This window comes from Dreissena polymorpha, chromosome 10 (genome assembly GCF_020536995.1).
Source record: "Dreissena polymorpha isolate Duluth1 chromosome 10, UMN_Dpol_1.0, whole genome shotgun sequence".
In the NCBI taxonomy this organism is placed as follows: domain Eukaryota; kingdom Metazoa; phylum Mollusca; class Bivalvia; order Myida; family Dreissenidae; genus Dreissena; species Dreissena polymorpha.
This window is the reverse complement of record NC_068364.1, coordinates 36,856,003-36,868,726: the sequence shown is the minus strand read 5'-3', so window position 1 is coordinate 36,868,726 and position 12,724 is coordinate 36,856,003. Positions and strand designations below refer to the sequence as shown.

The following is a 12,724-nucleotide window of genomic DNA, read 5'->3' as shown; positions in this document are numbered from 1 at the left end:
ATTTGTGACAGTGACCTTGATCTTTGACCTAGGCACCCCAATGTCAATAGGGGTCATCTACTGTCCAAGGCAAATGCACATGTTAAGTATCAAGCCAATCGGTCAATTAGTTGATAAGTTATTGATTGGAAATGATTTTCACACTTATTGTAACAGTGAATTTGACCTTTGACCTAGTGACTCCAATTTCAATAGGGGTCATCTACTGTTCAAGCCCAATGCACATGTGAAGTATCAAGCGAATTAGTCAGTTAGTTGATGAGTTATTGATATGTAATGGTTTTCACACTTAATGTGATAGTGACCTTGACTTTTTGAACCAGTGACCCCAATTTGGATAGGGGTCATCTACTGTTCAAGGCCAATACACATGTGAAGTATCAAGCCAATAGGTCAATTTTTTGACGAGTTATTGATCAGAAATGAGCTGGCCTACCGACAGACATCCAGCAAAACAATATACCCCTCTCTTCTTCGAAGGGGGGCATAAAAAGTACAACTAAATTAACATTATTGATTTAACATTACTCTAATATTTTTTATCCATTCAAAGCCTAAAAAGTCTATCCACACCTTTTGAACATATTTAGTGTTTAAATAGCCTTACCATAAAGGGACACATATCACAGGTGTAGGTGGCAATCTTGTCGTGTATTCTCAGATGACACCGGAAATTGTAGAGGTCAGAAAACGTGTATTGGCAGATACAGCATTTGTATACCCTGGAAGTTGAATTTTAGAATAATATGAACCACGTTCTGTGAAAAGGGGGTTTAATGCATGGGAGTAGTGTCGTTCCAGATTAGCCTGTGCAGTCTGCAAAGGTTAATCAGGGATAACAATTTAAACTTGTATTTTTTGTTTAAAGAATTACTCTTCTTGACAAAAATCCAGGTAAAGACTGCACAGGCTAATGTGGGATGACACTTTATGCAGTGAATTAAACCCCCTTTTCCCAGAACAAGGCTCACTTATATTGATCAAACACAAATGTGAATTTTCGTTATCTAGAGAAACAATAGTTTATATATAGAATTATTTTTCTGTCTATAAACAACAATCAGACATTCTCCTTGAAAGGAATTCAATAATCAGGATTTACTTTATTTATGCACAGAAGCCTGCACCAGGTTATTTGAAAGATGGTATCACATGATTAAAACAAGAGATGTGTTTGTCAGAAACACAATGCCACCTACTGTGCCGCTTTAAAGCCACATATTTGACCTTGAAGGATGACCTTGACCTTTCACCACTCAAAATGTACAGCTCCATGAGATACACATGCATGCCAAATATCAAGTTGCTATCTTCAATATTGCAAAAGTGATGGGCAATGTTAACGTTTTCGGACGGAAGGACAGACTGACTGACTGACAGATAGTTCAACTGCTATATTCCACCCTACCAGGGGCATAGAAAACAAGAGATGTGTTTATCAGAAACACAATGCCCCCTACTGCGCTGCTTTGAAGCCATATATTTGACCTTTGACCTTGAAGGATGACCTTGACCTTTTACCACTCAAAATGTGCAGCTCCATGAGATACACAAGCATGCCAAATATCAAGTTGCTATCTTCAATATTGCAAAAGTTATGGGCAATGTTAAAGTTTTCAGACGGACGGACATGAGATACACATGCATGCCAAACTTGACGGACTGACAGACAGTTCAACTTCTATATGCTACCCTACCAGGGGCAAAAAAAAGAAATAAAGCCAGCAGTTGAAACAATAATGAATCAAATTGAAGCTAGATATTTGAGCAGCGTTCTGGGAAAACTGGGCTTAATGCGTAAAGTGTTATCTCACATCAAGTACTAGTTCTACCCAGGAAATGGACTATAGAGTGTTTCCATAAGACTTCAGCTTTCAATGCAATTGAGCTAAAAGGTATAAGTTTAAACTACCTGCGGTCGAGATGCAGCTGCCGATGTTTCTCAAGGTCAAGCGGCTCTCTGAAGGTCAAATTGCACGTGTTACATTTTAACATGGAGCTTGCGGCCTCATTGAGGGTAACACGGTGTCGGTACAGCTCTGTGATCTGCGTGACTTGGCTTGACAGATGTAACACTGGTGGCTGCGCTGTGAAATACAAGGCTACACTGTGAAAAACAATACTGCGCTGTGAAATACAAGGCTGCACTGTGAAATACAAGGCTGCGCTATAAAATACAAGGCTGCACTGTGACATACAATCACAATGTCACAGGTGTTAAAAAGTACCGTCTCTTTACATAGTATAGCAAGGATATTTTGTTTAATTGTGTTTGGCATTTCCTTGCAGATGCAACACTGGAGGCTGCCCCAGGAAATATGATCACCAAGGTCACAAGTGAGAAGATATCAATAAGTTCCGTATCTTTATAAAGTATAGCGAGGATATTTTGTTTAATTGTGTTTGGCATTTCCTTGCAGATGTAACACTGATGGCTGCCTTGTGAAATATGATCACCAAGGTCACAAGTGAGAAGATATCACTAAGTTACGTATCTTTATAAAGTATAGCGAGGATATTTTGTTTAATTGTGTTTGGCATTTCCTTGCAGATGTAACACTGGTGGCTGCCCCAGGAAATATGATCACCAAGGTCACAAGTGAGAAGATATGAGCCTCACTCTGGAAAAACAGGGTTTAATGCGTGTGCTTTACCCTTTGCATGCTGGGAAATTTGTCGTCTGCTAAAATGTCGTCTGCTGAATTTCTAAAATTAGCATTTTCTTCAATTTTTTTTTCAAAGAATACTATCAGAATAGCAAACAGTTTGGATCCCAATGAGACACTACGTTCTGTGGCTTCTCATCTGGATCCAAACTGTTTGCAAAGGCCTTTAAAATTGGGTTCCCGCACTGAAAGGGATTAAGTGTCGTCTCAGATTAGCCTGTGCGCTCTGCATTTACCATATCACACACTGCCACATGTAAGACTTGTACATAGAATAAATAGCTTGGTGTCAGATATTAGTACTAAACAATTACATCTGACAGTAGTACACCTTTACAGTTAATTAGTTATTATATAAGAACTATCCATTTTAGGTTTGTGAATACACTACCAAACCAACGATATACATCACATATTCAGTCATTTTTTATTAGAAATTGTGCCTAATTTGATGCATTAATTAATGCTTATCTATGTGCTTTTGATTTATAACTTGTTTAACTCTTTCAGTGCGGGAACCGAATTTTGAAGGCCTTTGCAAACAGTTTGGATCCAGATGAGACGCCACAAAACGTGGCGTCTCATCAGGATCCAAATTGTTTGCTATTCTGATAATATTCTTTGCAAAAATCGAAGATAATGCTAATTTTAGAAATTCAGCAGACGACATTTTAGCAGACGACAAATTTCCCAGCATGCAAAGGGTTAACCTGTTTGATAATATGCACAAATGGAATGGGTCTACAGTTCATTAAACATAACACAATAGTAAATGCATATACAGGTCTTAAAACGATATTGTACCTTTGGTACTTCACTACAAAAAAGAATGTCTCTTATGCATAAAGTAGTTAATGCAATGCAATATTTAACTGAATGTACATGTGAAAATTTAATTTCTGATTTTGGTATTCGATCAACGCCACCCGTAGAAAATAACAAGGTTAATGTGATCATGAATAGTACTTTATTTCGCTAAACATTGGGAAAAGTAAAGGAAAAATAACATAATTAAAATACTTAAATACATGTATAATTGTCATAAACAAAAATAAAGTCTACAACCTTTGATGGAAGAAATCTGTACAGAGTATTAATTGTTACTATAGGAAATTCAATATTTCTTTAAACAGAACACATCATTACAGTTAATGAATAAAATGAAAAAGTAATAACTCTCCTAAATTGCACACTACAGTTCATTTAACTATACATAATAATCACACAAAACAATTGTAGAGTGATCACAAATGACAACAAGTAAAGCATGTATATACATATTTGCCATTTCCAAGATATAGATTAAGTTAACAACAATACGCAGATTATATACAATTCAAACGAAAAATATGCATGAGAGCAATGCAATTTATTCTGAGACACAACTGATAGCATGCTTTCATATTTTGTGGCTACACATTAAATCATTCAGAGAGAATACAGCAATAAAACCTAATGTGTCTTGTTCTGTGAAAACTGGTCATAATGCATGTGCATAAAGTGTCGTCCCAGATTAGTCAGTGCAGTCCGCACAGGCTAATCAGGGACGACACTTTCCGTTTAAATGGTATTTTCCGTTTAAAGGAAGTCCCTTTTTACCGAAAATCTAGTTTAAGCGCAAAGTGTCGTTCCTGATTAGCCTGTGCGAACTGCAAAGGCTAATCTGGGACGACACTTTACGCACATGCATTATGTCCAGTTTTCTCAGAACAAGACACTAATAATGATCTGATATTACTTGGCATCAAAATAAATCACCCAGGTGAATCATGAGATGAAACATAACACTTAATCTGAGTTTGTTGTTGGCAAGCTTCATGTGAAAAGTACATGTTTCTAAAATATTTGTACTGAATCTTGTGAAACAAAACTATTTTACTTTAATCACAAGAATGTTTGTTTCATATGTTTGACCCACAATGATGGATGCTGTGTTCCTGTTGTAGCAGACTGACATTGGTTGATCAAGTACTTCACTCCCGGTAGCAAGAGTTGCCAGCTTCTTCTTGCCTTCACCATCAAGCTGTAGGACAGTGTTGGATGACCCTCCACAGACCAGCACCTGTCCAAGGGCAGTCATATGTATACCTTCTGGGGATTCCAGGTCTCGGTCGGTAAAGGTGTGGAGAACTGTGCCATCTCTGTCCAGGGTGAGAACCTTGCTGTGGGAAAGGTTGGTAACTAATATCTTGTCACCTGACGGACTCACTGCACACTTATTTACTGTAAAAGAGAGAAGAATCAATGTAGATTTTTTTTTACAGGATCATTGTTAATTAAGTCTCGGTTACATCTTATTCATACCAGCTAGTTATTTGAATTAAAAGAGTATGATTTTCCTTACAATGAAACATTTATGAATTAATGCTTATTTTATGCTAAAACACAAATACGTACACATCAATAACAATTTCTAAGTAAGTTAACGTACTTACTGACATAATCAGTGCTTGCTGACATAAATACTGTTATGGAATTATTTAAGATCTCTAAAACCAATACAAACTCCTTAACAGTAGAAAATAAGTCAAGACAACAATTGTCAAAGGAAGGACATTATTGTTGAGTAGGTTTCATTTACTTATGGTGGAAGTATAATGTCTATTATTTGAAAACATAACTATCTGCAATTGCAAAAGTAAATAAACACTTTGACCTTTAAGCGAATATGTAAACAGCATTATCAAATTTGAAAATTCCTTATAATTATTTCAAAATATACCCATATATATCCACCATAATATTACCTGTGCATACGTCTGATGTATCCTCATACAGCTTATTAAGCAGGTCTCCACTCATTGAATACTTGTAAAGTGCAGTACCAGAAGTCAGATACAGGTCTTGCAGATGATTAGCAATACCCCAACATTCATGTTGAAACTGTAACTTCCTGCCCTTAACCAGCCGCCCATCATTCATCGAGACAAACTGAGCCCCATATGTCTTATTATACACAGCTACAGCTACTTCACTTGGTGTGATAAGACACATGTCCATTGGACAAGCATTTTAATCACAATGTCCCACCACCTGGTATTGATGATCTAGTAGCTTAACTCTTTTACTATCAGTATCTGCAATTAGGATCTGATCATTTGAGAGACAACAGATGCCACTTATATCGAATCTCTTGCTTACATCACTTGCTATGCTCACATCATATGCTGACTTTCCTTGCACAGTCAATACCTTGTTTGGGTCACCATGTAAAGGCACAGCCTGAGTACATGCCACAATCCTGCCCAGACCTAACAATTTAGACAATTGCTGTTGAACTTCACTGTCAGCTTGGAATGTCAGTGAACTTTCTACCTGAACTAAGTTCTCTGTCAGATAAGTTTCAGACTGATTTATTTTTTTCAGACATTTCTTACTTGCCATAAACGAGAGTTCTGCTTTTCCCTTATCAACAATGTCATGAATTGTGTCACTGAGTCGTTTCAGTTCATTTTTAAGCTTGCTGCAATTGTCCACATTAGTCTTGATCGAAGCTTTCAGACTTGCCATCTTATCTTCTAGCTCTTTTATGGTATTCTGTTCAATGTTGTCTAAAATTGTATTTATTTTCTGGCGTGTGTCCCGTATTTCATTTAATTGTTTGCTGTATGAAACCTGCAAAGACTGCATACTGGTATCCCAATAATTCTGAAGTTTCTCCAGATCTTCAAGAACAGTTTGAATATTTCTTGATAGTTGTTGCAAGTCTGGCAGAGGTCCTTGTACTGACTCAGTTATAAGCGCGACTTTAGCACATTGTCTGAAAGGAAAACAAAACATAAATATGTGTATGTGGTGTAAATGACCATGAAATAAAAATATGTCCAAACCATGATTTATTATGTTTTTACTATTTTCAAAATGCTCTTTTCAAGTAAAATAGTCGTAGCTATGGAATTTATTCATTTTTATACTTAACCCTTTACCACTTAGATACGTATTTTCACGCATTTGTAGTCCCTTAAAAAGTTACATTTAATTAAAGATTTTTTTTTACTAGATTCAAGTTTTAAAGGCTTAAATACTGATGAGCAGCAAACAGCATAAAACCTGAACAGACAGCCAGTTACTTGCAGACTGTTCTGGTTTTATGCTGTTTGCAAATATCCATTTTCATTTTGCTTCTTAGTGGGAAAGGGTTAAACAACAATTTCTAATTTAAATTAACACATAATTAATATTAGCCACTATTGTAATTTTATTCAAATTAATCAAACTAAAAAAATCATTTTCCAATATTGATATGAATAATGATAGATTGAAAGGTCTATTTATGAAAACAAATATATTTGAAAGCAAATACATGTCTAAATTACCTGTGATTGACAAAAACACAACTAGTGCAGCACAGCTGACTGTGGTCATTACAAAACATCTCTAACCGTCGGTCTTCATGAAGGTCACATTTCTGGATGAAATCCTCCACTTCCTTGCACACTGGCCACTTACTTGTCTCTCCCCTTCCATATGTCACATGTTTTCCAAACAACTGACCATGCAGGTTTATGCATTTTTCACAATAAAATTTTACACAGTTATCACAGTAAAACTCGGCCCACTGGTCAATTTTGTGCTCTAGACATGGCGAACAACAAAAGTCTGTAAACGAATCAGAGCCTTTACCCACAGTTGACAGAGAAAACGAAGCCATCTTGTTCACTTTATTATAAATATTCTTTAGAAATCTATACTCATTAAAGTACACCTCTCCCGCTGGTGGCTTAAATCAACTAATATAATACTTTGGTCTGTACCGTTTACAGATAAACATTTGAGCTATCAGTTCTTGACCTCATATGACAGTAACAGTATAAGACACATTATCAAATCATATGAGTTGCATGTTATCATAAAACATCAAAGTCGGTCAGGATCGTACTGAAATTTGCAGTCAAAATTTAAGCACTTTTAAGCATTTTCAAGGTCAAGCACTTTTTGTAAAACAACTTAAGACATAACATGAAAAAATGCAAGATCTCTTGCTGCCAATATCAATTGTTTCTTAGTAATTAATTGTCTTAAAAGGATTGAAAACAAAATTTGAAGCTCAAATCTACTTAAATACATATTTTAATGAAAAATTGGACAGTGCATGAAAATAACGGTGATATTTATTTCTTTTTGTGTCTAAAAATCAAATTATTTAAAATGATATCAACTTTATTGATCATTGCTTTTGATGGTATGTCAGATCTTTGTTTATTCATGATTGATTTCATTTTAGTGCTATGAAACGTTTTTCCCGCAAATAAGCCTACAAAATACTGTGAAACCATTTATTTTCGACAGCACAAAATTTCGTCATTTTTATTAAAATGACGATTTCGTCAGCACTTAAATTCGCCGATTTTTTATTTTGAATTTAAAAAAAATGCGTCAGTCAATATCCGATTTGTGTGTAATACATATTCGCGATCAATCGCAGTTGCGAAAAATCGTGGTACGAATGCGGGAACACACTTGAGAATCACTGCAGGAGGTGGGACCTGTTTGTCACATGCCAATTAACTAGTCTTTTGTTATTGAGGGACAGTAATGGACCCTCTTAATGTATGCCATTCACACGTTCATTGTTATGATTAGCGGACAAGTGGTATCGAATAACCGTTAACGAGTGTTTGTAACAACGAAGCCAATTGCCAATTAGTCTTATTCTATCAAATAACAAATCAAACTAGTCACTTTTGTTTATTTTCTTGGTTATGTGTTCTTGTTGGTATGATTTTTATTAAAATGCTGTCAATACCGTTTAAAAACTGTTTGTGTTATACGAAAGAGGTTCCAGATTGTTAAGTGTTTTTTTTCCAAATAAAATGCTTTTTTATTCTGATATCAACATTAAAATTATAAACTCTATGTATGTGTTCATTCTTAAAAAGTAAACTACCCGTATATAAATCAATAATGTCAATAATTTAAAAATAAATAAATTGATACATATAAAATAGTAATAAGTGTGGTTAAACGCAAACAATCAAACAACAATCAGCAATTAAAATATTCTTGATTAATTTGTGATAAATACGCATGTTGATCACACATCGTCATCTTTTCATTTGGTTTATTGTCTTTCATCGGCATTCGCTGCGTGATGGCTAATATGCAACACCCCTGAAAAACACAATGCACCTAATGGGTAATAAAGTTATAAACAATTAGCGCTAATTCATTACCATTCTACATAAACGAAGTCAACACATTCGATACAGCTGTACTGCACACGCGTTTTAAAGAAGTGTAACGTGTCAGTTAAGTACCTTGTGTAATCAACATCCCTTTGTGTCAAAACCGGATTAATCTTGATTATGAAACAGCAGTGAATGTGTGCATGGATTATGTTGGAATTTAATGCCTCATGTCTACGGTAAAGTATTAAAATATTGTTCAACTTAGTGTTTGTTTTTGTTCAAACATCGAGCATAATTGTTCGTTAGGATCTTAAATTCGCCGATCGGTCGACTGACGAAATTTATGAAAATTAATGCCTGACGATTAATAATGTTTTCACAGTAATAAATAAGATTAACAAACAGTGGTGTTGTTCTTGTTGTGACTACAGTTTCAATAATTGGCTTTTTGTCATCCAAAAGTAATTTTTAACCCATTTATGCCTAGTGGACTCTCCCATTCTTCTAAATTGGATCAATTTATTTCCAGAATTAGGGATGTTTAGTATATTTATTTCTTTATTTTTAATATTTCTTACAGAAATTCTTTCAAGCAAACAGCGCAGACCCAGATGAGACGACACATGATGCGGCATCTCATCTGAGTCTACGCTGTTAGCCAAGGCCTTTTTTCTAGACACTAGGCATAAATGGGTTAAATAAAGTTAAGTCAAATATGATTTTCTATTCAAGAATTCATCCGATATATTAATACGGTGATTACACCACGCGAATGATAATTCCTTAAGTACCCCGAGAATACCATGTTGCAGGCTATATGATTGGACTTATGTTTACATATTAACATTTTTCAACAAATCTACCTAGTATATGATAAGCCCAATACTGACATCAACATGTTTGTCCATGTGACCACTTACATGAAAACTGTTTGGGTATCTCCTTAGGTCAGAGGGTGCCATTTACAGTTTTATATAATAAAGTAAGCAGAAAGCTCCGGAAAAACTATGTTTTCAACAATTTTTATAGTCAGATTTTAATTTACTACTGAGTAAACATTGGCGATCATAAAAATATGACACAGCTGAAAACAAAAGTAAATCGGTATAACAACTCAATGAGGATCATATGACACAATTATGACATATATGTTCATCATGTTAAAGATCCACTTTCAAATATACTAATACATATTGATGCAGTTATTTAATTATTTACCATTGTCTGTTTCAAACATTCATTTAACTCGTTTACATGAAGCAAATATTGTTTAACAATAGCAAACATTATCATTAAATTGCAGTACATCAAAGTACAATCATTATGGAAGAAAAATGCTGTATTTTACTTTAATTTTTGTCTTTTGCAGATGTCATGCAGTTGCTGGCATAATGCATGCATTTTTAATATTAAATGGGTTTTCCAAGAATATGTATATAAAGTATAACTTAATTAAGAAACAAGAGCTGTATTTGTGAAACACAATGCCCCCTACTGCCCCGCTTTGACGCCACACGGCAGCTATTTCAGAAAAAAAAGACCTTTGACCTTGAAGGATGACCTTGACCTTTCACCACTCAGCTCTATAAGATACACATGCATGCCAAATATCAAGTTGCTATCTTTAATATTGCAACAGGTTAAACCAAGGTTAAAGTTTTGGGACAGTCACACAGACAAACAGACTCACACATACAATGACAGACAGACAGGCCCAAAACAATATACCCCCGATCATTCGATTCAGAGGCATAAAAGTAATAAAATCCTGTAACTTCTGTCGCTAAGCACAGAAAATAAAAGAGCATGTTTCTATTGTTTAGTAGTTATGCTTTTACTTTTTTGATTACTTGTTGTTTTTTGTGTCAACCCCCCCCCCCCCGCGAAAAGTGCCCCCCCCACCCCCCCCCCGGAGAACTGACCCTTATTTTAACGGGGGCGGAGAGGTGCCCTCCCATCAAATCTGTAGGGGCGGAGAACTGCCCCCCCCCTCAGAATTAAGTATTAGCAAAAAGGGATTTTTTTTCTTTGTTCACATAGGGGAAAACACGTGATTATCAATAAGGCGACGACCATGCCGAGGCAGATATTTTTTGCTGTTTTATACCTTTTATGACATGTCTATTATTTTTGAAATTTCGCTAACTTTCCAGCCATATTAGCAAGAAAATTATCGACTTTACTCGCCGCAAAAGTTCTTTATTAAGGGGGCACTTCTTCGGGTCATCAATTATGACAAGGGGGCACCTCTCCGCCCCCTATTTGTCAGCAGGAGGGCAGTTCTCCGCCCATTAAAAAACAGTGAGGGGGCAGTTCTCCGCCCATTGAAACATCTTTGAGGGGGCAATTCTCCGGGTGGAGGTTGGGACGGACACGCTACTGACCGCAGTGTTCGGCGAAAACGAAAACCCGAAATCGCACGCTATTGTTAACGGGAACACCCGTGATCACCGCGATGACTTTCTTTTCAAGTGTCTAGAACCCGTTTTTCTTATCCCTAAATGTTAGATAAGCACACGCACTATTAATTATTATGTTGGTCAGTACAGAAGGCCTATACAAACTTTAGATAAGCATGTGTTGTCTGTCAAAACAATGATTGTACATGTTAGTAAACATATCGAAGTATTCTTGTATATGATCTCGGAAACGGGACTTGCTTTAAACATTTACAAATACGACATTTGTTTTCATAAGATTTGCTGAAAACAAATGAGAACCAAACAAACATACACAGACAACACAAAATATAAATAAGTATGACAAATTCAATTAAATTAAAACAAGAGAATGCCCCCTTCTGCGCCGCTTTGAAGCCATATATTTGACATTTGACCTTGAAGGATGACCTTGACCTTTCATCACTCAAAATGTGCAGCTCCATAAGATGCACACATGCATGCCAGATATCAAGTTGCTATATTCAATATTGCAAAAGTTATGACCAATGTTACATTTTTTTGGACAGACGGACAGACTGATGGACAGTTATACAACTATATGCCACCCTTCAGGAGCATAAAAATGTTGGTTTATTATCGAAAAATCGCTTTAACTTTCTCCCGAATTCCAGAAAATGACTTATACATGTTGAATGAAATCTAAATATAGATGACGCTGTTCATTGGTCATTGTAAAAGAATATGAACTGTACACGGCACTTTGTGTGCAATCAGATACAGTACAATATCATACGAACAAAAAGATGAAAATGACACAGCATTTTTGCCTTTTATTTTATTCAGAGGAAATGTTGATTTCAAATCATTTGCGAGATACCCCAATACTTAAATGGAAATTCACTAGAAGTACGAAGCTTTTACAATGTTGTCTGCTATTTGCAGTTTTTTGTGTATAAATTAACACACCCACGCCTATTTTCGCGCTCTTTTTGTCAAGACAAAAACTGGACACGAAAATATCATGGGCATATACATGTATTTATTTGTGGCTACAATTTGTAACAGAACATGAACTGTACACGATGCGCTCACATCACATTTAGTGATTCACCCATGTTGGAATACCCTTGTCCCGAGTGGATGCTTATTTCATCAAATCTATAAAGCCACATACCTTGAAATGAAATATATGTTAATCAATACATATAGATGCAGTTTGAAAGAGTGCAAAAGTGTCATTAAAAATCTATAGCCTAGTTAGCAAGTTATTTTTTTTTTAAATTTGAAAACCTAAAGTAGGATTTCTATATGTATACGTCCATTTCAACAAACGCAATTATTTTTTAAGTTTGATGCACACAAACAATGGATTTCTACCTTGTAACCACCAGATATACAGGGTTTTTAATAAGAGCCGGCCGCCGGCCAAATCGGCCGTTTGAAATCAGATTTTTGCCGGTTGAAAATCGCTCAGATTCAGAAAATCGGCAATTGACTTTTCGAAATGTTCGTGTCTTTTCGATAACTT

General features: G+C 35.7%; 1 protein-coding gene and 1 long non-coding RNA gene across 10 annotated transcripts in view; one reads left to right on the top strand and one right to left on the bottom strand.

The window, feature by feature from the left end:
* The window catches only part of LOC127847745 (zinc finger protein 596-like), a 289,933-nt gene that overhangs the window by 158,540 nt on the left and 118,669 nt on the right, over positions 1–12,724 (bottom strand). For 4 of the 9 annotated variants that reach the window (XM_052379856.1, XM_052379860.1, XM_052379862.1 and 1 more), the window contains exons 3-6: positions 5,414–5,507; positions 4,581–4,889; positions 1,913–2,087; positions 608–722 (exon numbers count right to left, since the gene is read on the bottom strand). In XM_052379856.1, the coding sequence (XP_052235816.1) occupies positions 608–722; positions 1,913–2,087; positions 4,581–4,889; positions 5,414–5,507 (693 nt within the window). Of the gene's footprint in view, positions 1–607; positions 723–1,912; positions 2,088–4,580; positions 4,890–5,413; positions 6,427–6,982; positions 7,469–12,724 lie in introns of those variants that run through there. The other 5 variants (XM_052379859.1, XM_052379865.1, XM_052379858.1 and 2 more) reach the window with 3 other exon arrangements.
* The window catches only part of LOC127847764 (uncharacterized), a 70,486-nt gene continuing 62,091 nt past the window's right edge, over positions 4,330–12,724 (top strand). The window contains exon 1 of the long non-coding RNA XR_008034163.1: positions 4,330–4,428. This is a non-coding gene — a long non-coding RNA (uncharacterized LOC127847764). The remainder of the gene's footprint in view (positions 4,429–12,724) is intronic.